General features: G+C 40.9%; 2 protein-coding genes and 1 long non-coding RNA gene across 3 annotated transcripts in view; 2 read left to right on the top strand and 1 right to left on the bottom strand.

The window, feature by feature from the left end:
* Nucleotides 1–1,790: 1,790 nt before the first annotated feature.
* On the bottom strand, nt 1,791–6,194 carry LOC136436930 (uncharacterized). Its single transcript, XR_010756112.1, has 3 exons — nt 4,727–6,194; nt 3,477–3,595; nt 1,791–3,149 (listed from the first exon to the last, which is right to left on the bottom strand). It is a non-coding gene; the product is annotated as an uncharacterized lncRNA (long non-coding RNA).
* Nucleotides 6,195–8,554: 2,360 nt separating this feature from the next.
* The window catches only part of LOC136436927 (uncharacterized), a 77,952-nt gene continuing 59,372 nt past the window's right edge, over nt 8,555–27,134 (top strand). The window contains exon 1 of the mRNA XM_066431331.1: nt 8,555–9,688. Within this exon, the coding sequence (XP_066287428.1) occupies nt 9,076–9,688 (613 nt within the window). The 5' untranslated portion in view covers nt 8,555–9,075. The remainder of the gene's footprint in view (nt 9,689–27,134) is intronic.
* LOC136436928 (uncharacterized) overlaps nt 15,143–27,134 on the top strand; it is a 42,129-nt gene continuing 30,137 nt past the window's right edge. Inside the window, exon 1 of the mRNA XM_066431333.1 lies at nt 15,143–15,363. The gene's annotated coding sequence lies outside the window, so the exon portion shown is untranslated. The remainder of the gene's footprint in view (nt 15,364–27,134) is intronic.

The following is a 27,134-nucleotide window of genomic DNA, read 5'->3' as shown; positions in this document are numbered from 1 at the left end:
ACCACAGCAGTCATGTAAAGCGCCAAGGCCATGTTCAACTTCCCTACGTCCTTCCCGAGTCTTCCCTTCTCCAAGCTCACGTCGCCCAGACTTTTGAGCAGCTCCATTTCCGCCAGCTTATCCTTGTCAGCTACGGCATCCACCAGGGCACGGAGGTAGCCTGTCTCCGCACGGGCTGGTCCGTACCTCCTGCCCTTCGCGTCCGCCTCACGGAGTTTCTTACAGACACTTAACATGGTGAAATCGTGCAATGCGAACGGAGGTCTCTAAAAGTCCTTATATCCACGGGCACAGGACTTCGTGTTAGTTCGATGCGCCTGACTGGAACAAAAACAAGTGTCACATTGCTTGTGTCAACATTACGTCATCTGTCAGGTAGTTGAAAGGTGAAAGATAACACACTAAAGCTTCGCAAATACTAGAAAACATATCATGTAACCTGTCTACCTGCTTAACTTAGATGTCATCGGCTCAGGCCTCTAACTCCTTAGATTACAGTTAAAGCAGACAGCATATGAATGGTTCTTGGCCGCCACTACTGCTTCTTCAGGTGCTTGTTCACTGCTTCTTCGGGTGCTGTGTCCTGTGTAGATCCTTCAGTAGATAGGTCTTGTTATATTCCTTAAGAAAAGGATACCAAAATATTAGAACCTGTACAAATGTATACTTCTTTCGAATCCTATCTACTTATTAGTGGGTTAAGTGCCACTGACATAAAGAACAATTTCTGATTAACATGGTATCAAATGTACGAGCGAAGATTATAAGACAAATTCGTGAATCCAAAGGCCTGTTTTTGCAGGTGTAGTCCTGAAAGTCCTGCTAGTTGCTCGTCTATGCAAGACTGAGCATATGTATTTTCGTGTACCCTGATAATAGAACACTGTCATGGACACCGCCGTGCTTTGTCCAAGCGACTGCGAAAGCTCAAAAGATCTGTTTGCTTCCTGTTCACGCACCGACTTCGTAATTAAAAGGCCGTGAGGTAGTGCAAGTAACTTTGTGTGCTCGGCCTGCAGTTCTGACGTAGGAAGACTGTCTTAATTAATCTCATTAACATACAGCAAACGATGGGAATGTCTTACCTGACTCAGAGCTAAACCGGATATGGCTGGGGTCAGTATGTGTGGAGTTACAAACCTGCCAAGGGATTCCCCTGTCCGTGGAATTACCCCAAATGACGTGGCAGTTTCTGCCTGAACTATCTGAACTCAGTTTTCCTCTGAGATTAGTCAATTACCTAATTAACTTAACTAAGCTGTATTTAGCAGCAGCAGTGTCTTATTAGATAAAATCTCAGCTCATAATCCATATCATTTCGTAACCGCGACTTCGATATAGTAGTTCAGAAACATACCCCTCTTCCTCTTCCGCACACCACATTACTGCAGTTGTTTCAGAAGAATGACTGTCCTATCTAAAAATGAAAATAATTCATTTCAAAAATCTTGGGTGACAGGTGAATTTTTATTACCAATCACGTTAGATTCTTAGCCAGCTTTAGCCTCTCAAATGGAAAATTTCTATCATGTATACATTTGGCTAGCGGCAGCAACATATGATCAGCCATGCGCCTGTTCGATAGGTCTTCAACTTCGCGGATTTCGCACCTATATCCTCGCCAGACCCACCTATCAGTAGACGAATATACGTCAGAATAAGGATACACACTCACACATTAATGTTTTTCTCCAAATTTTGCTTTTAGAATAACATTACCTTCAGTTGTCTCTAGATAGTGCATGTATATCTGTCCCTCATACGTTCAATATTGCTTTTTTGGCGACGCCTCAGGGGAGGAGCCTATTGTATAGTACTGCTTTCGGTTTGCCAAATATTCTAGGATTTTCGCGAACGCATTCCCTAGGGAATTACTTTTTGGCAACGCCTTGCTGGTATGGCGTTTTATATAGCAGAGACGAATTCTATTGCTTAGGGCATAGAAAAGGTGCTGGTTTGTATACACTTTTACAGCTGTTATTCGATGTTTGAAATAAAGTTTCTGGATGTTGCAAAAAGATTTAGACCCATATATCACTGCTGTTTCTCAATGTCCTAAAAGTTTTTGATTTTGTAATCATGGATGACATGCTTGGACAGGCTCATTTTTTTGATTGAGTAAAGTTTGATTTTGAAAGGTAAATAAGTCAGACGTTTCAAAGATGTCGGGATTTTTGCAAAGAAGACAAATATGTCACTGCTTTTGATTGATTTTTTTCTTAGAAGCTTTGTGCTTTCCTAATTTCAATAAGAATGATATGCTTGACAAGTAACCCATGGATAAATCCGAGTTCTTTTAAATGCAGCTTAACTTTGAAGACTAACATAGTAAGGATAAAGAAATGACACAGAGACAAGGCTTTCCGTACACTGGGCACGGGAGACTTTTAAGACGGACTGACTATGACTACGTCATAAAACTGGCTAATAGTATGCCAAAATCAGTCTCAACTGAGGTTCTCTACCCCTTCCTGGATTGAACTCACTTGCCGTAGAAAAATGTTTCTATATTCTGTCGTCGAAGACGGACCTCTTAACAATTCTCTGCTAACTCCGCAGTTCAATTCTCTCCCTAGCTGGCGGAGGTTAATGACCCTCTCCCCTGGAGGCGGTAGCCGTCGGGCCGGCCGCTAGGAGCGCGATTTAGTCAGGTTACATCCACCTTCGGTTTATTAGAACCGTCATCGGCCGTAATTACCTTATGTACGATTTCGATATACATATAGAATAGATCACTACTATATACACACACTAAAATACATTATGGAATAGACAATATATATCCGTTGTATAAACAAGTTCAAGTCAGTCCCGAATATTCTAACAGGCGTCAGGTTTTGTCTGGTTGTAGTAGCGGTTGCAGCAGCGCGATATTGGCTGCACATGCATATGGTGTCTCTGCTGCAGATCTGGTTCCATCCCGTTCCCTTCTTCCTATCTACGACGTTTGTTGTTTGGCTCCCCTCGGTCCCGACGTTATGGATGCACGGGCGTCTATTCCGGCTTCTCATAGTGATGCAGCTCGTCTCACCGGCATCCAGTAGAAGATCTGTATCGGCCGACTTCACCCCTCTGTGTGGGGTGTGACGGGACATCACACGGGCGGCTGGAACATCTCGTCGTCATCGCTTCCGTTCCGTGTGGTCCGCCTGTGCAGGTATAAAGTGGGAACACAGTCGGTGGAGCCCTGACGACCACGGCGGTTTGATCTGATTTCTACCCCAAAACATGGCAGGCATATTTCACACGGTCATCATTCTAAGGATGCCTAACTATGAGATAATACATTGTAGGTAGCCAAGGGCATTTCCTATATAATGTCCTTGAGTTTAACTGTTTTCAAAGAAGCTATGGCAGTCATCCTATCCCTAAAGATATTCTAGTCTGCAAAAATCGTCAAATTATGAAATCTTCAAAACTCTTTGGACACTTATAAATCAACTAATGATCTCAATAATGGATTATTCCAAAATTACCCAAATAAATTTTCCATCATCGTTGGGCGGCTGCATGTGTTCTACGTGGACTAAGTCGCCATTTGGATGGTCGTCACAGTATCTATGTCGCAGAATCTTTTTTGTAAATACAGGGACTGCTGTAGAAAAACACAAATAACGAAAAATTAATATTGTAATATTGTAGTACTCTTCTTTTGTGTTTCTTGCCAATACAGACCAACCAGAAAACACACTGTAGAATTTGTAGAAATTGGTTAAGTAGGTTGGGTATTAAGGAAGGGGGCGAACGAACTGTCAGAGATTAGGTATAACATCGTGATAACTTAGTAAAAAAACATAAACAAAAACGTGCCACACAGTGAGAATACTATAACGGAAGTAGCTGTACTGCAATTAGAGCAGAAATGATCCCGGTTGTGTATTGTATTGTGCTCCGAGGTGTGAAATGATTAACAACACGGTGAACTCCGGGGATGCACAATATGGCAGAACAAGGAGGTTTAAAATCAAAACCTCCTTGGGCAGACGAACATATAAACAAACCACACACGGTCGAACGAGTTGTCAGTGGTTAGGTGTTCTAGTAACATATAATACCTCGTCATAGATAAACACAACAGAAGAAACACGGCCACAATGTGTAAATCCTGACTTGCGCAGTGGGCTTGGCGTCGAATTCCAAATAGTTGGAATAACTATAGTCAAATAAAAACCTCCTTGGTCAAATCAAATCAACTATAGAGGGAGAGAAGGGCGGTCATTGGACAGGTTTGGCGTGAACTTTGTTGCTATGCGGGTTCAAAACAGGAGACAATACTGTATGAACCACACATGTCGAAAGTATGTCTTTACTTACGTAGCGTTCAGAGGTCCCTGTTTTCAAGAGCCTTAAAACAAGTGCCGTTCATATAACAAACGCTAAATAACTATGGACTAGAGGAACTGGAGGATCACAGGATACTTCGGGCACTGACGTTGACCTATTTCTATACAAGATCAGAATAAATTGATATCTACACAAACAAAGAAGTTACGTTCCTCAAACGTGACGGGAATTTGGCACACTGTACTCGAATTATCCAAGATACACATTAATATTAAATGAGTTACGTCAAGAAGTTCACAGTTCTTCAGGACTTGGCATTTCTAAGTCATGCCGGAAAACACGATCTCAAAACACGCATTAATTTCTACCAAAGTAAAAGAGTTACTCTCAAGCATATTTACGGGTAAACACGCCTCAATTTAGCTCACTCGTAAGGTTATACCTGCAACAGATGAGTGAAGCTAGCTGGACGGTCTACTTTCCGTTCCCACGCGCAGAGACGGCTGGATGACAACACGGCCTCAATGTGTGAATCCGGACTGTTGCAGTGGGCTTGGCGTCGAATTCCAACTAGGGGGAGGAGGACAGTCATTGGTCAGATTTTGTGTGAACCTTGTTGCTATGCGGGCTCAAACAAGAGACAATACTATATGAGCCACACATGTCGAAAGTCTAGCTGTTCCTCACCGTTTTTAAGAGCCCTCAAACAAGTGCTGTTCATGTAACAACCGCTAAATAACTAGTTATGGACTTGACGTCGAATTCCAACGTGTCACCCAGTGGAAGAATTATAACACGATATTTCGTCGTCACTACATGATACTACTAATGTTATATAAACAAACGAAACACTGTCAAAACATACGTTACACTTGTCCGTAACGGTGTAATTGACAATGACATTAAAGGTATAACCGACGGTACATTGTCAAAACCAAAAGAACAAAACACTACCAAACGTATTGTCTGTTGAAGTAGTAGCATTATTTTAATTAACGGATAACAAACTGTATCTTGAGCAGAAGCCATCCCGGCTGGGTATTGTACTCCGAGGTGTGAAAGGATTAGCGACACGGCCTGAGACCACCCTGATGGAGACAGATAGTTTTGTTGCCATGGCAACTGTCGAGACAGCGACCATCGGGAGCTTTACAAATTATAAGTCTGATTGAAACGCTTTTTGCTTCCAAAGTCGAGGAGCAATAACACATGCTTAAGCCTGTGTTTGGCGGGAATTGTTTACAACCATTTATTGTGATGTACAACAAACTATAATACCAACGCATGTGGCGTAGGACGAAAATTTTCTAAGTAAATTGGAATGTGCGTGTTCTTTCATGTCTTTCATGTCAACAACCAGGCCGAAACACGCTAACTGCGTGTGGGTACTCTCCAAGAGAGGTATTAAAGATTCGGGGTATTTTCGACGTATTTTTTTGGCAATAAATACAACAATGGAAGGAAGAACGACTCACCGCAAGGAATAGTGGGGGGTGCTGGAATCGGCCGTGGCCGGAGAGTCGAATCGAGGTTGCACACGGGAACTCTTGAAGCTGTCTGGTCGGGAGACGAAAAATGTATCGAAGTCTATGCTGTCTTTGACTTTGGGTAAGAGACGTTAAATCCCAGCTGAATCAGGATGGTTGTCCCATTACAGTGCGTGCACGTTATCCTGTGCCGCAAGTTGTGTAACGGAAGCACGGGTGGTCTTCGGCTCCGGAAAAACAGCTGTCATCTCGTACCCAGGGTTGTTTGTGCAGAGCTACGTTCTCGGTTCCAGGATTAACTCTACCTCCCAAGTGCTAAGTGAGGAGGGCGCGAAGTTCAAACGCGTGCACAAGGTAATTCTTCTTCTTCTCAAGGTAATTATTTAGCGGATTAATGTAAAAAAAATGAATAAATCAACTCTTCAATGAATAGACTTGAAAACAAACATTCAAACAAGGACATTCCTATATAATGTCCTTGATTCAAATATCCTCTGGTGCTTGCATTGAAAGCGTGTACCTTACTTCTGGCCAACATGTACACCCTCATTGATGGAGACATTTACAGCCCCAAGTCTACAAGTTTGTCTAGATTTTATTGTAAACTTCAGGCCAGTGAAATGTTGGTTCAGCCCTGTACAGGACTTCTGATAGTACAAAGAAAGTTTTTGATTAAGTCCAACCCAGTCAGTTCGGATTGTAAGCAACTGGAGGATACAGCGTACATCTAGTTAGCGACGAGCCCATCCAGGGTCTATTCCTTATTACATTTTGCATCACCCTAGCGTGATTTTACCAGCCTGTCAGCCTCTTGGTCTGCCTCTCCCTCGCGTTTCTAATTGCTTTTGCAAATCAGGCCCTATTTTGCATAAATCATATCAATTGTAATTATGATTTTTGGTACTGAATAGCACAAGTTTTTCAAAGTAGTACGAAGGTCTAATCCTTGCAAACAAGGCTCTTGTAGAATTCCCTCAGAAGTTATATAAATGAGGCCCTCTTGCTTCCCCCCCGTATACCATCCATTGGGTATGGGGGAAATTTATTGCTTTTGCTGGCATGTTCTTCTTTCTCCTTCTGAACATAAACTAGGTAGATGTAGGATGGTAGCTCTATTATTCCCTTTACAGTAAATACTATAGCGCTAAGGGTGTTATATTGGAGGTAGGTAGGTAGCTGTAGGACAGTTGAATACAAAGGAATGTGAATTATACTAACGAGGGTCTGATTTTCATAGTATATGCAGAAACTTGATATTTCCCTCATGATAAATGCTACGTATGTCATATTGGAGGTGTAGGCAGCTGTAGGAAAGGTAAATACAATGGGATGTGTGTTATGCTGATGAGGACATCAGTTGCATATCGTATACAGAAACTTCATTCTCTTATGGAAAATGCTAGGGATGTCATACTGAAGGTACATTCAGAACAGGTGAATACAACGGAATTTGCATTATGCTAATTAGGACCACATTTCTTTTTTGATTACGGTAGGGATTTCCCTTTGGAGATATAAAAGTGCTCATATTCGCATAACCTCCTAGTTTTGCAAGTATGAAATGCCTATCAATTACCAATATGGAATTACAGTATTTCTGATCAATTATGCAAATTAGGTCTTACTTTGCATAATTGACATCTATCGATATACCACACAATTCCAAAAACATATGACGCGAGTTTGAGAGTCCTATCGGGTATGTTGAATCTCCACATAAATTATGTAAATTAGCCCGATTTGCATAATTATGATTTTCTCACGTCGCCGGTGTGTTTTTTAAACACCACTCTTGTTTAGACTGGATAGTATCAATGTTAGAGCATTGTTCTAAATTGCTCACGTTGCGACATATACTCAACACATACATACCTATTCAGTCTTCTCAGATCTGTGTTGTCTTCAGTACAGCTAAGAGTGAAGGAATAGCGGCCTCATTACAGACAAAAAACACCTTTCACCCTCAGGTTGTAGGTAAAAGTAGCCAGCAATTCCATCTCACGACTGGCACTACGAATGCGGAAGTCTCCAGGTGTGACCTCACCTGTAGGGCGGGGCGTCTGGGAAGGGGGATTCCCCGGCTTTTGGAATGATCCATTCGCAGACGAAAGGGGAGGGAGAGGTGACGTTTTGTCTAGATCATAGTCTTATATATGTTGCTCGAATCAAAGGTAACAAGCCGCTAGGGGACCCAAAATTTCATCATTTCCATGTCTCATCAAGATCTACCAACCTGCTAAATATCAAGACAATCCATGCAAGCCTTCTAGAGTTATGCTGTTTGTTACAAACAAACAAACACACACACAAACGCTACCCTCTGCATAACCTTCTCGGCGAAGGGAAAAGGAAGACGCCTTAATGTACAGGGACGTTTAATTATTATTTATGCTGTGATTAAAATAATAACATTACATAGCTTGCGAACAGCATGAAACATATCCGAAGCATAAAATTTGTGACCAAAACATGTTATGAAAACATGCCGTTTGCTATTTACATTTGAGGTGTAGGATGATTTATGATTACGTGGTCTTCACAGATGTTATCGGAATTTCAAAGTCATGTTAAATGTACTTCGACAATCTGAAATAATCCATACTTTACTTCTTTTAGATTAGTATCTTTTAAATTCGTACCTGTCTCGTATTTGGCCAGTTTTAACTTGTTAAAAGTATTCTTAAGGTGCCTAATTGAAATTCCAGCTCTAGTCTATAAGTGGGTTTTATATGTATCAAAGACTCCTAGCGATAGGTTGTAGACATGCAATAACGACATTCAACGACATAGTTGTTTTTTTATCAAGACTTACGACACCAGTCAGATAACATAGACCTCTGTGAATATAAACATTAAACATTGCATCTACATTGCATAACGTTACAATCAGACCTGTCCTTGGTGCTGAACATTACATCCATACCATAGACGAACCATGTGGCCTTTCTTGGGTGTGATACCTGTTATAAAACCGCCTGCTTGGCTGTAAGTCACGTAAAATGAATTCAGATAAATCATTTACCCTATACCTTGACCCCAGATACAATATTTCAAATAGTCGCGCAGCTGCGCAGCTGATAGCAAACTAGCTCTTGTGTCCAGGATACTGTAGAGTGAACTCTGAGGACGAGAGCGCCGAAACTGTGGACCAATCACGAAGCTAACGGCCATGGAACAATGGAACATGGAACAATGGAACAATAGAACTATTGTGACACACGCGTAGTCACTAGAACGCGAAAACAAGTTGACAGATACACTTGCTTCATCTTTACTGAAAGGTTTATTGCTTTCGTTAGGAAAGATGACGATGTCTACTGCAAATATTCGCAATGTTACGTGTGACATTTATCATAATGCTCACGCCAAACGCCGAGTATGGCGTTCGAGCCATTTCTTTACCGATTGGCTCGTTTTTAGACAAAAAATCGGTTTAGAGGTCACGAAGAACGGCGACTACAAGACCCCTCGGATGGGAATGTTTACATCATGGCTGTTCAACGCCGACAAAGGCGAGGACTTGAGATTCTTGGTCGCTGATCTTCCCGGAGGTTTGTGGAAAGAGCGGTCCAGTCCGGACAGTGGAAAAATCAGTCCAGTCCCGTGGCCGAGTTTCCCCGGTGGAGGCGACACTGGTGAAGAAAATTGTCTTCAGAGCCCCGCCGCGCTGTTAGATCGCGGAGATGACACCAACCCCGATCCTGATCCTGGAGATGAGACTGATGACACCTTAGACAACATCCTGGTATCCGACCAACAGGTGACAGGACCAGAGGAGACGGACAGCCCCACTCTTTCCATCTCCCAAACGTCATCACTGACCTGGGGGACCTCTTTGAGTTCTGCAGGATCTCTGTATTCATTTACAGAGTCTGATACCGACCCGTCTGACCACCCTGAGTCTTCCACCCCAACAGGTAGGGATTTTTACAATCTATTTTATACTTTGACTGATAAACAACGATGGTAATGCTAACAATATCAGTGTTGCAACATACAATTGTGTTTAGATCATCCTGCCATTACCGTCTGATACATTATATGTTGAGGCTATTGACAAGATTTTCCAGTCTGTGTCAATAAATTTTTTGTGTACTATTGACAGGGCATTGATAAGGATTTTTGTACTGTTTGCACGATGTCTCAGTTAGTAACATTTTTTTACACCATAGAAAGGATGTTGCTTGAATTAGAATTATAAGTCAGTATTCACAGAATGTTTCTTTCATTAAGATTTTTTTTCTACTATTCTTTGACAGTATTTTCACACCTTTGACAGGAGTTTGTATTATAGACTGTTGACAAGATTCTCCTGTTAATAAGCATTTATGCCTATTGAAAGGATGCTCCTGTCAATAAGAATATTTTGTATCATTGACAGGATTTTCCTGTGAATAAAAATGTCTTCACGCCATTGACATGTTTTTTTAATCAGGCACTATTGACAGAATGCTCCTATAAAGCAGATTTTTTTTCTGTTCACAAGATGTTCCTGTCAATAAGAGTTTATTGTATAATTTTCTCTCAATAACTTATTTTTCATGCCATTGACAGGATTTTTGATTGTAGGCACACAGATAAGTATCTTTTGAGAATAATGTTTGTACTATTTACAGCATGTTCATGTCAATAAGAGTTTTAGGCAATATTGACAGGATGTTCCTTTTAGATAAGACAGTATGTTCCACTCAGTAGGAATTTTCTACCATGATCCTGTCAACCCTTACTCCTTGTATAACCCTAACCCTAGGAATGAGCTTGTAAAATGGTGCAAAAGTAAAGACTTATTGGGTGAGACATCACTGAGTAAGACTTTTAATGAAAGGATATTGAAGAAAAATGTCCCAACAAGGATTAGAACCCAGACCTCTTAAACTATAGGCCACTTTCTGCCAGTTGAGCATTTGAAGCCAATCATTATATTGATGTAACGTTATATATTATCAACTCCATACTGATTTATTCAAATTACTGTGCATTCTAGCAATAGGAATTTTTTTCTTTCATTATTGACATGAACTTCTTGCCAATAGCTATGCTGTATGGAAGCGGTCACTCTTATTGTTTACATCTGGGGTATCTAACGACTTGTAGGCAAAATGATATTAGTGTATTAGATTATTGATAAGCATCTGAATTAGCAGATCAAACGATCAATCAACATGTGAATCTTTTACCTTTTACCTGTTTTGAGCCTGCCTATATAAAGTAACTGCATCACTGTGACATTTTTGTGATTGCTTGTATATGAATATTTAGTCTACTGAGATGTCATAATGATTGTATTAACTTTTAAATCTAGTTTTATTGTGTGTTAATGGTATTAGTGCTAAAAATTTTTTTGGATCAAAGTTGAATCCTTCTTTACAACACCAAGTACCAACACAAATGAACTTTTGTGTTACAAAACTAGACAAATTATGGGAGGGGGTACCTAAAAATGTTTATCAATTTATCTTACCCCTTGTTGCTTAAAGGCAATTTGGTTAAACCCTTGCAACACTCCTCGGTTTTTTAGTCTTGTCTGCTTGCAAATTGTCTATGGTGAAAACATTGTATATTTCAGTACATAGTAATTATGTGATATCATTCTTTATTAGATTTAGCTACATGTAACGTTATATTCAATGCTATCTTGGGACCTTATTCAATCATGTTGAATAGTGCTGGTGATTATGTTGTTAGAATCTAAGACTTGTTACCAGATTTCCTTGTGTTTTGTAATTCAGTACACTCAGTCTGATTTTTTAGTCTCTTGCTTTGGTGTCCCTTTAATATCTACTGCAGCTTAAGTTTGCCTGCATGTTTTAGCAGTTCTCCCAGGTCAGAGGTCTCTCCTCCTTATTCATGTGAGCTTGCATGAATAAATTTGAACTATCACATCATTTCTTTTGATTGTCAAGCTATACATGTAGATATCACATGTATAGCTGATGAGTTCAATTTTGGTGTCATTTGATATTTCAGAATCAGCTTTATACCACTTTAAAAGCATAGTATTACCCGGAGGTGCTTTTCTGTATTAAGTTGGCGTGTTTCTTTGTGTGTTTCTTTGTGTGCTTCAGCCCTGGAAGCTGTACTGCATTAATGTATATAGTAATATCTATTTCTCTTCACACTTTTCTCTAGAAAAAAGTATGTATTGATAATTGATTCTCAGCACCCTGGCACCATATACATGTACGTCGACTTTCTCTGATTTGATGACAATAATTGATCTAACAGTTGCTTAGTTGCCTTTTTATAGCTTTTAGGTTTTCTGTTACAATTGCTGAAATGTGTTTACTATGTTCTTTATGGTCCAATATATAGCCAGTACTGCTCTCACATCAGATTTTGACTATGCAGGGGATACCATCTGTAAAATTTACTTGCTGTGGCCTAATGATGTTACAGACCTTAGCTTGCTCAAAAACTACTTATTCTGGGTTGCCATTGAGTCCACTATATCTCACTCACAGATTTTGCGCACCCTTTATTTTAGGAGTTACACAAAGAAGTTAGAAAGTTTTTGTCAAACATTTTCGACTGTAAGAGAACACAGAACCTCTCTGTAAGCACAATTATCTATCATTTACTAAATTATTTTATCCTTTACAGGACCCCCTGCTGACAAGCTGCCAGCAAAGAGTGAGTACAACTTTACTACAGAATATTGTTTAGATTCAGTCATAGAAGGGCTTTATGCTTATCAATCAAACGGTGAACTTAACTTATAGTTCTTATAAGAGCATACAAGCTCTTCATTCCAGTTAAGTGCGCTTAATGTGATGTACAGTCAAACCTGTACACGTCACCACCTCTATACAATGTACCACCTTGCCAGTGTGGCCCCTTAGATAATTTTGTCACGATCAGTAAGAATATTGTCTACAGTGAACACCTGTCCACATAGACCACCAGAGTTCCTTGCTCTCCTGAGTGGTCTTCTTGGGCAGGTTTAACTATGCATAGAGACTTTTTAACCACTTGTCCTCTCCAGATAATTAGTACCTGACAGAGATTATGACTCGTCTGTTTGATTTTGGGAAAACGAGAGAGATCTTGATGCAAGACAGATTGAAACATTCTTACAAGTTGAAGTGAAGATATAAAAATTTAATAGCCTACTGTGACTTTGTGTATTTGGGGTATATGATCCTAGCAACTGAACTTAGACTTATTGTGATTCTGAATATTCATACAGACTTTTATGCAGTAATTGTAAGGAATATGGATGGCAAGGTTGAATATTTGACATATATGTCTAATGAAGGAATGTATTACATACTCATATACATGTAATACCCACAGGTTTAAGTACACAGGGCACAAGAAAAGAATAGTTTACCAATACATTATATTCATTATCTGAATGTTGCTACAAATTGGATTAAATTGAATAATTATCTAAGTGAATTCTCCTCCTTCTCCTCACTTTATTGTGTATTTCATATGTTTTATTTTGTGCAGAGGAAGGCATTCCACGATGGATGCTGAACGACCTTCAAGCTGCAGCAGATGAAAGAGGTTACAGAGTAAACCTGTCTGAGGGGCACCTCCGAGGGGGTTTCGGCTTGGTATTGTTCGGCTCGGTCGGAGCAAAACGCCTTGTGCGCCATAAGGAGGTTATGGACGCTGCCGTCCACAACGGACACAATAAGGTGAATACAAGTTTGGAGAGTACATGGGGTTGAAAGGTTATGATTTCCATTCCCGGCATTCCCTGTTAGGCATTGTGTCCTTGGGAAAGGTACCTGACTTATGTCGGAGAGGTGAAGGCATTGGAAGTAGGCATGGGCCCCACCTTCCAATAACTACAGTGCCTTTAGACACAGTGAACAATGTTACCTTCTGCCATTATTCAATTGATGTTGATGTTATGTTTTAAAGTGTTGCTTCAGAAATACAAGTTGTGCTTTATATGGAGGAGGAATTTTTTCACTCTGATTCTTATGAAAGTTTCATTTTTTAAAAAGTTTTAGCAATCAGCATATGCATCGATGGTCTCACTGGGAAATCTATTCACTTAAACAGTTGCTTGATTTGTTTTGTATTTTATAAAGGAATAGATACTCACCTGACTACTCTTGAATAACTATGCCCCTCCCCCCCTTTTACAGGTGGCTTTTAAGATCATCCAGCATAGTTTTATGCTCGAAGGGAAAACTATCAAAGACGAGTCTCAGATGTCCTCCATAAAGGCAGAGATGAAGGTCCTAGAGAGGACCAGGACCAAACCACACGTCAATCTTGTGAGTTCTTCTGTGTCATCTCTATGTTCTGTCATTGTTGATTTAAACACATGTCTTGATGTAGATTAAAGCCATTTGTGCAAATTGCTAGTACCAAATAGAGCCTTGCTGGAGGGCAACCAAACCTCACTGTTCAGTGCCAAGGATAGCCTATCAGGATGACAATCAAACCTCACTGTTCAGTGCCAAGGACAGCCTAGTAGGATGACAACCAAACCTCACTGTTCAGTACCAAGGACAGCCTAGTAGGGTCACAAAAAACCTCACTGTTCAGTGCCAAGGACAGCCTATCAGGATGATAACCAAACTTCACTGTTCAGTGCCAAGGACAGCCTAGCAGGATGATAATCAAACCCCACTGTCCAGTGCCAAGGACAGCCTATCAGGATGACAACCAAATCTCACTGTTCAGTGCCAAGGACAGCCTAGCAGGATGACAATCAAACCTTACTATTCAGTGCCAAGGACAGCCTAGCAGGATGGCAACCAAACCTCACTGTTCAATGCCAAGGACAACCTAGCAGGGTGACAACCAAACCTCGCTGTTCAGTGCCAAGGACAGCCTAGCAGGATGATAATCAAACCCCACTGTCCAGTGCCAAGGACAGCCTATCAGGATGACTTACCAAATCTCACTGTTCAGTACCAAGGACAACCTAGCAGGGTGACAACCAAACCTCACTGTTCAGTGCCAAGGACAGACTAGCAGGATGACAACCAAGCCTCACTGTTCAGTGCCAAGGACAGCCTAGCAGGATGACAACCAAGCCTCACTGTTCAGTGCCAAGGACAACCTAGCAGGGGGACAACTAAACTTCACATTTCAGTGACAAAGTACAGCCTAGAAGGGGGACAACCAAACCTCGCTGTTCGGTACTAAATACAGACTATCAGGAGGACAGCCAAACCTACACTAATAGCCAATGAGAGTAGCTTTGCTAAAATACATTTAAATTGAACAGTTGTGTCTTATTACTAACAAAGACAGATGAACCGCAATATCAGAAAATTAGGTTAACTATGAACGTCACCATGTACTTTTCGGTACCCAAGAAAAGTCAAGAAAAGTCAAACAGAACATGCAAGTTGAATCAGTATGACCATTGACTGTTCCCTCGTTATGTATTACAGCTGAATTTGTACGATGTCTGGATCAACCAGCTGATCGTCGTGTTGGTCTGCCCGAAGGCCGAGAGGTTTGACCTATCATACTACGTGGAACGGAACAAGCCATGCTGCTGTCTCAGCAGGCAACACTGCACATGCACCACCGGACTGCCGGAGGGAGTTGTAAGAGCGCTGTTCTCACAGATCATAAATGGGCTCCGGTATCTACATCGTAAGGGGATCTACCACAGGTAAGAAGGGAATCTCTTTTGATATAAACACAGTAGACTGTTCAACAAGACTAAAAGTATAAAGTAGGCCAGCCTTTCTGCAGTTGAGAATTAAAATAAATAAATGAGACGATAACATGGTTAGGAAATCTTTCAGAACTGCTTTATGATAATGCCTGGCTGCTTTTTTTCAATTAGTCCATTTAGTTCAAATATTTTCATTTCATTTTCTTTAGAAAATGTATCTTTTTTTTTACCTGATTGTGTTATCTTTGTTATACCTTGTCTTACGGAGTTTTAAATGCTTTATGCACCTTAGAATGGTTTCTTAACATTCGATTCATATTTGTTATGCCACATTCTTTTTAGCAATAGCTTCTTTTATTTTCTTTACCTTTGTTGAAGAAGCAGCTTTCCTTTTTCTCATTTAGAGACATCAAGTGCGAAAACATTCTGTTGGATAGGTTTATGACGCCGAAGATTTGTGGTGAGTTCAGGTGTAGGGATTTAGGTGTAGTCAGATCATTTGGATATATCTAAAAAAATTAGACAGAGGCATCTAAGTCGTTAGGAAAATGTCACAATCAACGGAAAGAAAAAATTGTGTCTAGCTTGTCTTCAACACTTCAGATGTGAGCACAGCTATTGCAGATTCATACATCGAGCTACTGTAATTCACTTTATCTTCACGGTAGCAAAATTTCATGGTGTAAGGAAAATTAACATTGTCACTGAATTTGAACTTCACGGAATGGATGTGTGAAGGAATCATAAAAAATCTCAACAGGTTTTTCACGATGATGATACATGTAAGTTCACGGTACAGAGGTGACTGAAAACAGTGAACATAAAGTGAAAGAAACAAGAATTACAGTATTTAGAAACCTTTTCGGTCACAGAAACTGTTAAAACATTTCAGTGACAGGGTTCCCAATGTTTGGTCAATTGGAATGCACCTCTCTAAAGTGTCCTCATTGACTGGGTGGTCCTTATGTAGAGGTAGTCACTAGACTGAGTACAAGTTTGATTGAAGAACAATTGCGCTATGATTGGAACAGTTACACTGTGTGGCAAACACGACAAATTAACTATTAAAAGTCTAATACCTAACAACTCTGAAGAAGTTATCTAATATTTGAAGAAATATTATCACAACAAAATTTTAAAACTGCAAGGTTGTATATCATTGAAATGTGCAGGGTTTAGTGTTTTTATTAATGGTTACAATGGATACAATTATCTCTATATTTTACCACACCATTGTCATTCCTACAGTAACTTCACATTGAATCATTCCCTATTTTCTGCATGTAAATTTGTCACTATGCAATCATCAATTTTTGATATTGAATTACATTGTAGATTCTCAGTAGGTATGATGTTCAACAATATTTACTTTGATACATTGATATTTACATTTCAAACTCTTCTTTCAATCAACAGACTTTGGTTTGGCCATCAAGTGCCGGCGACCTCTTGGACACTTCAAGATCAGAAAAGATGCTGTGGGAACTCATCCAAACATCTGCCCGGAGGCCCTGCGGGGACATCGCTATTCACCGGAGCAGGCTGATCTCTATTCTATGTTAGTACAGTTTATCATTACTCATGGATTCTCATTGCTATTGCCAAGAAGGTTATGTTTTGTCAGCATTTGTGTGTGTGTGTGTGTGTGTGTGTGTGTGTGTATCTGTGTGATACTCGCTATGTGGGTATGCCTTGTGTGTGTGTGTGTGTGTGTGTGTGTGTGTGTGTGTGTGTGTGTGTGTGTGTGTGTGTGTGTATCTGTGTGATACTCGCTATGTGGGTATGACTTGGTAAAACCTGGTGGCTTTCTGTGGCGCTGACTAGCAGAATTTCCAGTTTTGATATCTCATGTTCTGGATAAGCTATAGTCACAACCGTTGGTTGGTCGAGAATAAGTTGTACATTTGGGCCCCCTGGTGGATTTTGTTGGAACTGCAGGAAGCATGTCAGTTGCAGACTGAAAATTCTGAGGCCCCTACTCAGGACAGTTACCAGATAATTTCTATTGTGGGAGTGCAAAATGAAAATAGAAGAGTTACATGGATCATCAAAAAATTAGTATGAAGATGTTATGTGTTGCATGGAATATGATGTCAGATATCAGTTACAATTGGGAATAGTATTGAGTTGATCAATGCAATCGTATCCTGTGGTAATCACCATCTTAATATGGTAATATCTATGCTAGGATACACATGTACCAAACTTCAATTTACGTCTGAAGATACAATACTGTGTATTATAAGTACCAATCTGCAGTGTGAACATACATCTGAATTACAGTGTGAACATACAATCATTTAGTAATGCAACCCAAAGGAAAACATGCATCTGAATTACAATGTAAACATACATTCAGTAGTTCAGCTAGGCTTCCGTATTAACATACATCTAAATCACAAGACTCAGTGTAAACATGCACTTAGAATCACAGTGTTAACAAACAATGTACGTATGATATGCATTTAGCAATCACATACTATAGATATACGCTAAAGGAAATTTAAAGGTGTGACGATAAGTTATAATGGATACCACCAATTTTGTTTCATCAGAGGAACTTTACTTCACCACATGATCGTGGGTCGACGTTTCTACAACGTGCCTTGTAGTGAAAGCAACCACGCGCAGACACGAGCAGTTCTAAAGCAGATCTACCGGTGGCGCGGCCGGCCCCCGATCAGCCAACAGTTTATCTCCTCGGGTAAGATTCGATCTGAATACCACATGTGGTTGCACTGCGTTTTTGTATCAACAGGACTAGATGAAAAAAATAGCATCGTAACAGCATTAGTTACAAAGTTTATCAAAATATCAGCACGTAAAAGAACGAAATGATGGTGTTTTATAACACAGTGCTAAACTTTCTTCCAACACTAAGAACAGCGAGCAGATTAATATTGGAATGAGCAGAGCACTTTGGACTAATGCTTCTAACCATTTACAGCTTAAAGGTACATATCCAATATTTTGTGTAACACTTCTCTGATACACAACGGATCATAATGACCCCCAGCGGGGGTCTTCACGCTTCGTTGAAAATGAAGAAATCTCAATATTTATTCCAATGATCTCAAGACTTTATGTTTAATCTTGAGATTTTATGAGACATTCTTGAGATTTTATGAGACATTCTTGAGATTTTCTATAGACATCTCAAGATGTTTCATAAAATCTCAAGATGAAAAAGAAAAAGTCTTAAGACTTTTCCGAGTTGCTTTCAGGACATCTCAAGATTTTTTATAGCATCTCGAGATGCTTTGAAAAAAATCTCAAGATGTAAGATGCTTCATCTCAAGATGTCTCTTAAAAAATCTCAATATTGTTTAAATCATCTCAAGATTGATGAAGCAATCTTTAAAGAAATGTTGAAATTGCTTTGTACTACTGATATATATCAATATGAAAAGCACTCAGACTGGTTCAGTTGTTATATTGGGTGTTAATTGAGACCGTTTCAACAGGGTTTTGTACTGTTGATGGGAAAAACTTAACGGTCACATTGCTATGCTGGTTAAGCCACACTATTCACATACAACCCGTGAATGGCATATCCATCATATCATTTTTGAGGGATCAACAGAGACATTTGCCATGCACTGAAGAGATGGAGGTATTGATTTTTTCCCCCACTATTGCTACATCCTTTACATCAGATAAAAGGTGAAAATCGTAGGGACAGCTGAGTGAAATTCGATTGTGATGTATGGAAAACTATTTATTCACAACATTGCATGGCTCCCAACGTGATGAGAGAGATGGAAGTCATTGCCACTTAATACAGTGGGGCATCACTGGGTAGCTTTAAAGAACGCTTGAACTACATTTTGATGTAATATATATAACCAGTTGCCACACTAGCCTACTAAGCTGATGCAAAATAGAAGATATATATATACCAGGCTTGAAATTCTCGAACACATTCCAAAACAAGGAGGCGAGCAGAACAGTACCCTGGCTCCCAGGGATCGAATCCAGGTACGCTAGTTCACAGGCCACACGCCTTAACCAATAGGCCAAAATGTCAGGACCTGTTAGACTGGTCAGTTGGAGGCACTTTAACTACTGTTACACAACTCCCGTGTTATTGGATTCGTCCTTAAATCTCCGAGTTCGACATCCCTGTGCAGCACATTTTGTCATTACATGTACTCACAGGGTCGGTGTGGGAACCACCGAAACACAGAGGCGAATAGAACAGTCTCCTCGCTTCCGAGGACCGAACCCGGGTGCGCTAGTCCACAGGCCTTAACCGCTAGGCTAAAAGGTTCGGACCAGTTTGACTGGTCAGTTAGTGGTGCTTGAACCGCACTGTTACAGGCCGTTATGACTTTTCGCGAAACATGGACTAATTGACCTCGAAACAACTTTGTTGGTTGCGGAATGTCGTCTCGACATCAGGTATGCATCTCGTTTGTCGATACGACTTTATTTGGTCGAGAGAGACGAAAAAAGCATTTTTCGCTAAAAAATGACCTTTCGCGAAACATGGACCGATTGACCTCGAAACAACTTTGTTGGTTGCGGAATAGCGTCTCGACATCAGGTATGCATCTCGTTTGTCAATACGACTTGATTTGGTCGAGAGACGAAAAAAGCATTTTTCGCTAAAAAATGACTTTTCGCGAAACATGGACCGATTGACCTCAAAACAACTTTGTTGGTTGCGGAATAGTGTCTCGACATCAGGTATGCATCTCGTTTGTCGATACGACTTGATTTGGTCGAGAGAGACGAAAAAAGGATTTTTCGCTAAAAAATTACCTTTCGCGAAACATGGACCGACTGACCTCAAAACAACTTTGCTGGTTGCGGAATGGCGTCTCGACATCAGGTATGCACCTTGTTTGTCGATACGACTTGATTTGGTCGAGAGAGACGAAAAAAGGATTTTTCGCTAAAAAATGACCTTTCGCGAAACATGGACCGATTGACCTCAAAACAACTTTGCTGGTTGCGGAATAGTGTCTCGACATCAGGTAAGCACCTCGTTTGTCAATATGACTTGATTTGGTCGAGAGAGACGAAAAAAGCATATTTCACTGGAAAATGACCTTTCGCGAAACATGGACCGATTGACCTCGAAACAACTTTGTTGGTTGCGGAATGGCGTCTCCACATTAGGTATGCATCTCGTTTGTCAATATGACTTGATTTGGTCGAGAGAGACGAAAAAAGCATTTTTTCGCTAAAAGATGACCTTTCGCGAAACATGGACCGATTGACCTCGAAACAACTTTGTTGGTTGCGGAATAGTGTCTCGACATCAGGTGTGCATCTCGTTTGTCGATACGATTTGATTTGGTCGAGAGAGACGAAAAAAGCATTTTTCGCTTAAAAATGACCTTTCGCGAAACATGGACCGATTGACCTCAAAACAACTTTGTTGGTTGCGGAATAGTGTCTCGACATCAGGTATGCATCTCGTTTGTCGATACGACTCAATTTGGTCGAGAGAGACGAAAAAAGCATATTTCGCTGGAAAATGACCTTTCGCGAAACATGGACCGATTGACCTCGAAACAACTTTGTTGGTTGCGGAATAGTGTCTCGACATCAGGTATGCACCTCGGTTGTCGATACGACTTGATTTGGTCGAGAGAGACGAAAAAAGCATTTTTCGCTAAAAAAATGACCTTTCGCGAAACATGGACCGACTGACCTCGAAACAACTTTGTTGGTTGCGGAATGGCGTCTCGACATCAGGTATGCATCTCGTTTGTCAATACGACTTGATTTGGTCGAGAGAGACGAAAAAAGCATTTTTTCGCTAAAAAATGACCTTTCGCGAAACATGGACCGATTGACCTCGAAACAACTTTGTTGGTTGCGGAATAGTGTCTCGACATCAGGGATGCAATTCGTTTGTCAAGGTCTTAAAAAACATTTCCACGAAATCCGACAGCAAAACTCGATGTCACCACACGCCGGAAAATGTGGTCGCCATGAGCAGGGATTGTGCTCTGTGCGGTCCCAATTCGTGGCGGTCGCGGTCGCGTTGGACGGTTGGTCGCCTTGGGCAGGCCGCTTAATGCTTGTGCCTATGGGGAAAATTTTCGGGACCGAGAAAAAGCGGTCGCCATGGCCAGGTGGTCGCGTTGAAAAGGTGGTCGCCTAGGCAGGTTTGACTGATTTTTTTAGGAGTTAGAAAACAACACGGAACTATTGATTTTCCAAGAAAGGAAAGACTGTTCAACAGCCGTTTTTTATGGCGTGCATGAAATCCACGCTGTCCAAGTTTCCGTCAATTGTCAAACGATGCAATTTGTCAAAACCCAATTCATGTAATCCGTCGCATATAACGTTAACAGCATACTTGCTATAGAATCATGGATATCTTGTGACGTTAAAACAAGTCTTTTTGATTAAGTCTTCCTACCATGTCATCAACACACAAAAAAACTCGGAATTTTGAACTTTCCTAAACGAGATATAGTTAAGGTCTATCTAGCAGGGTCTGTATTCGAATTGTTTTAACTGCGCTGTCAAACTTTCTAGTTAGAAGTATCCTGAATCTCAGAAAACAACACGGAACTATCAGTTTTTTTTCTAATCACCGTTCAGTGGAAGTCTGTCGGGACGTACATGTAACGTTATATGAAAACATTTCAAATGACCATGGCGCTCTTAAAATTTCTGTTTGAACGTGCTTTGCAAACGCTCTAGAAGATACCCATTACGCTATGAAATACTAGAATATTGCTTATCTTGTGATTAAGAAAAAGGCTTTCAACTACAGGACGGGTAGCATGATGCACGTACGATGCCTTTCCCGTACAATGCAAGTAAATCGCAGGTGAATCGTAGGTAAAATCAGCTATCGCAGAGCGTCAGGTGATGTTCAAAATTTCCGACGTCGTGCGATTTGTCACGTGTCGCTCATCTCATATGTATGCACGTTTCATATGACCTTTGCAAGATGGTGATGCCACCAGAAAGAATCAGGCTGGTGTGGCTGCAGTTACAGCTAAATAGAGTACAGGGAAGGAAAGCTGTAATTTTGGCAGCCCTCATCAGGGTTCTGCAAGAAAGACAGCATGCGAGAAGGCGACGGAGGTGGTGGGTGAGGCCGTGGATCCAATACGACACACTTTTGATTGAGTTGGCTCGAGAGTGTGGTGGGGACTACTACAGAAACCAAGGACAGTCGAGCGCATGGTAAGCGCTGCTATATGTTTGCATAATCTCATGAGAGAAAGGTACCCAGGCTTACAAAACAGAGACTTGGATGAAGAGGGGCCAGAGGGACAAGTTGTCCCCGGGGCATGGAGGCAGGCCGGGATGTTGGATGAGATGCGAAATGTGCGGGGGGGAAATGTGGCAAACACAGAGGGAAAGCAGCTAAGAGTCTATCTGAAACAGTACTACAATAGCCCTGTGGGTTCCTTGCCATGGCAGCACCATATGATATAGGCCGATTTGCATGTATAGATATGTGCGGTGAGGATGGCTTCAGTTGTTTTAAGTTTATGACAACAGGGACGCATAAGCATAAAGATATGTCTTCTAGTAACTTTATTTTTCACCCCTCAACGTCAAGATATGTTAATGAAATAATCTTTTCAAATCACCCTTTCACATCCGGGGCAAACTGGCTTGGACAAAATAACGTTTTGTTGCATCGCATCCTTATTCTTTTAATGTATTAGAACGCCTCCTTATTTAGTTTTGTTTTCGAATGTATAAAAAACGTTACAGTAATTTGCCTTAAACAACCAATCAGAAGTAAAGAAATAAAACGAAGGTGAAACGAAAACATTCCAACTGATCATGGAGCACAACATTTCGTTATGGTTTGATACATATCTTTAGTGGGATGTACGGATATATGGATTTCTCTGAAAGTGAAGTGCATGTGACAGCAATAAACTGCAAAATGAAAGTTTCAGTCTTTTTAGTATCTTTCTTTCGTTAAGAGATACAGGATGATATGTTTACAACATAACGCAATCCTAAATATCAATGAAAAACTCAGTTCTAGTCTTCCTGCTGGTTGTGCTGCTGTTCCCGGGCGTCTGCCAGCTTCAGATAGCGTGACACCAAAGTATAGTTCTCATCACAGAAGTCACGCCATAAGTCCTTGGGTAGGTTCTTCAGGGAATGAGGTCTGATCTGATTATGAACCCACGTGTGTATCTCTCTGGCAACCACTCGTATTATCTTTATTCGTATTCAGATACATAGTACAGATACATAGTACAGATACATAGTACAGATACAAATACAGATCGAGTATGGTGACCATGTCAATGCATTGACACGGTAGCCTTCGCGTGAATTTGTTTAAGGTGGATGACAGGTTGCGAATCTGAGACCCACACACTTTGGGCATCCGCCTTCTCCAGCGGCACCAATTCGAGGGAGACGTGCTGGTTCTGGTTGGGATGCTTGCAGCGAGCTGCCGGATGTCCGCCTTGATAACGCCAGCCCGCCTGGCGCTGCCCTCGTCCGCCAGTTGAAGACAGCTGCCGTTGGAGACTTGTCCCTCTAACTGAGGGGGGAATGCGTGTAAAGTGCCTTTCCCAAGGGCACAACGTCTGGACGCAAGTTCGGACATGTCTCTGGGCACCCTGGGATTCGATCCCGGGTCCCATTGTTTGAGAGCCGTGCGCTCTGCACTTGCGCCACACGACGCCACACGCACGTGTGTATAGCCATGAAACAATCGTATGCATCACCTGTGCGCGATACTCGATCTGGCACGTGGAAAATCGTAGCCTTGAAAGCAGGCTCTTCAGCGGGCGCGCTGTACACTGTTGCCACTGTGCTCTGGTGGCTGCACTTTTCAACAACATCGACAATATCAGGGAAAACTGAAGCCATCAGAAAACGGTCGAAATGTATACATTTTCATCTCATTGGTATAAAAAGAAGGCCGTAGTGAAGTCTGTATTGGGGGCAATAAAAATCGTACGGCGACGGAAGCAACATTTTGAACATGTTCAAAATCATCTTTAGCTGTATTTTCCGGCGTAGGACGCTCGGCGATGGCTACTTTTACGTGCGATTTACCTGCGATTTACCTGCGATTGACCTAGGAAATCTAAAAAAACCCATCGTACGATGTACCTACGTTATATGTGACCACCACTTTCTATGTGTTAACTATTGCACCCAGTTTTTCCCAAACGTACGACGTACGGCGCTGTCATGACGGAAGAAACCCCATCGTAGGTACGACGTGAGTTTACTGTGACCGTGGCTTTACATGTAGAATGACGTCACGCCTAACGTCTGCTAACTTCTGCCTGCTCCCAGGTTAGGATGACATAACTCGCAACAACTCTGAATTCGGATGCGTCCGATGGCGTGCGGAAAAGCCCACAGTTACATGAAATGTTAACTGATTTTAACTATGCCATCTTCTGCCATTTCACCATCATGCCGGGCATCCATGCATAGACAAGTACATTAAAAAAAAATACATTTAACGTTCATTTTACAATGATCATTGTTGCTCATTGTTCCTTAAGCAAGTTAAAAACAAAATAGCAACTGAAGATTTATTTGAAAGTTCTCAAGATTTTGTGCTACAGCTCAATATCTTTCACGACAATCTTGAGACTTTTAAGATCTTTTATAAAGTGGAAAGATGGTTTGAGTAGATTTCCAGACATTTCCTTAGAAATCTACAGAAATGTTAGAAATACTCTGATAAGATTGATATTAATTATCATAAAAAGTACTCACATCAGACTGGGTCTGTTGTTACATTGGGTATCAATTCAGAACAGTTGAGAGAATTTTGTCCTTCTAATGGGAAACGGTTAAGTCACATTTACATACAGCCTACAGCTTTTATTAAAACCTGCTTTCAAAAGCCCATCCTTGTGTCATTCCAAAACCTTTTGAAAAGCACACGTGTGCGTATACTCATGTCCGCATGGGTTCCTTATTAACATTTTTTGGGGATTATCTAGGGTTTGCGGCCGAAAGAGTAATTTCTTTGGCTCTAGAACCTATATATATAGAATAGATTATAATCTATAATCTGCACAACAATGTGTTAAAGTAGAATACAACTCATTTTCTACAAACTTTACCTGAAAGCAGAAAAATGTCAATATGCATCTCATGTGCACTTGAATGTACGGACAAGCGTAAGGGCCCTGTCACAATATAATAGCATTAACAAGAATTTTGTGATAGACTAACTCAAATGCTCACAGGAGCCACATATCAACAGACCCGTCGACTTAGGTTTAACATACATGCTATGATTCTCACCATACGGGAACCGACCGAAGCTCAGGCAAACGCAGTCCGAGCTTCGGCCAAACGTTGATAAACCTATCGACGCCCTGCCGACGCCTGGGCGTGCTTCGGCAGACAAACATAGATTTATAATGACTCAGTTGACTTTGAACTATAAGCACATACAATGTAGCATTGGTAACGTAAGTCAACGTCAACATGTTGACTTACGCTACCATAGTTATTAAGGACATTTAGCTTAATCGGGACAAACAGAGGTAGACCGCATGCCTAGCATCACTTGATATACATGAATCGTTACAACTGTCACCTGTGGGTTAATACACTTTTTTTATATAACTTAGATAACATCACAGCGTTAAACGATCAATCTCTCAAAAAAGGGAAAGTCCTAGCACCTACCAAAACATGTTTGGGATAGTGAACAATAGTAATTATATGTTAGGCCCATTGCATAAGCTTTATGAAGAACTTTATTCTTCACCATTTTTCAACCCCCTATTGTGTCACCAAAACTCTATATTCAATGATGCTCTCCCTATGTGTTGACAGCCACTCAAGGAGTATGGCAAGTCTACATGGATTAATTGTTCTCTCCCTATGTATACCTTAAGCCATTCCATGCCCCTCCATACTGTAAGAATAGATGGATTTATAGGCCCTGGCAAGGGCTAGAAAACATCTTTAATTCTCACTTGCCTTTGATTAACAATCTCTTTTTATCTCCTTGTGGGGTTCTGTTTATGTTATCTATCCTGAGAGGGGATGACTTGTTAATAGGTTTTTAATTGATTGGGACGGGAAGCCATTTCCTTCCACCCCGCCCACTCCATTACTAACTGGACTTGCCAACTGCCAACTGTAGTAGCAGCTTGAAATGATTCCTTGCCACTGACTACAAGATATATGAGTGAGAAAAAGAAGAATTCGGACAAAGAGTCTTACCCCACATTTCATCCAAATCATATGTAGATGATATTGTGGCTTTGTTGTCCATACTTGACAATGGATGCCAGATTAAATGTTTGTGAGAAACAATGGAAGTCAAAACAAATGTTCGTTGTGAGTCTTTGCAACTTGTCCGTGAACAGGAAGTAGATAAAAAAGGAACATTGCTGTGTAAAATCCCAAACCTATACATGAGTTTGCCTCCTTTGCGGCCATCCACAACCCTTGCTGTTTCTCGGGGTGAGTACTGATTCGCAATTCTAACATATGGGCCAGGTTCTTATGCTGGAAAGGTTGTGTCTGTGCAAAAGAATCTGGCCCTGGCCCTGGCATGCCAAAAATAAAGCCTTGCTCTGCCCAAAAAGCCTGCAAATGACTCTCAGCCCCGGTCTTGTCTGGTCTCCTCATCTGGGAGGAAACCATGCTGAAATTATTATTGACACAAGGAAAAGGAGATAGTAGATTGTAGTGCCTCCATCCATACAGACATCCATTTGACTATTTGCAATGTTTTAAATTTATAGAAATTTGAGTTAATATTGTCAAACGACTCGCTTGATTCAATGAGAAAATTATGTTTATATGTTCATGTACTGAGGAAT

Source organism: Branchiostoma lanceolatum, chromosome 6, assembly GCF_035083965.1.
Source record: "Branchiostoma lanceolatum isolate klBraLanc5 chromosome 6, klBraLanc5.hap2, whole genome shotgun sequence".
In the NCBI taxonomy this organism is placed as follows: domain Eukaryota; kingdom Metazoa; phylum Chordata; class Leptocardii; order Amphioxiformes; family Branchiostomatidae; genus Branchiostoma; species Branchiostoma lanceolatum.
The sequence above is the reverse complement of the archived record's forward strand: the minus strand, read 5'-3'. Positions and strand labels throughout refer to the sequence as shown.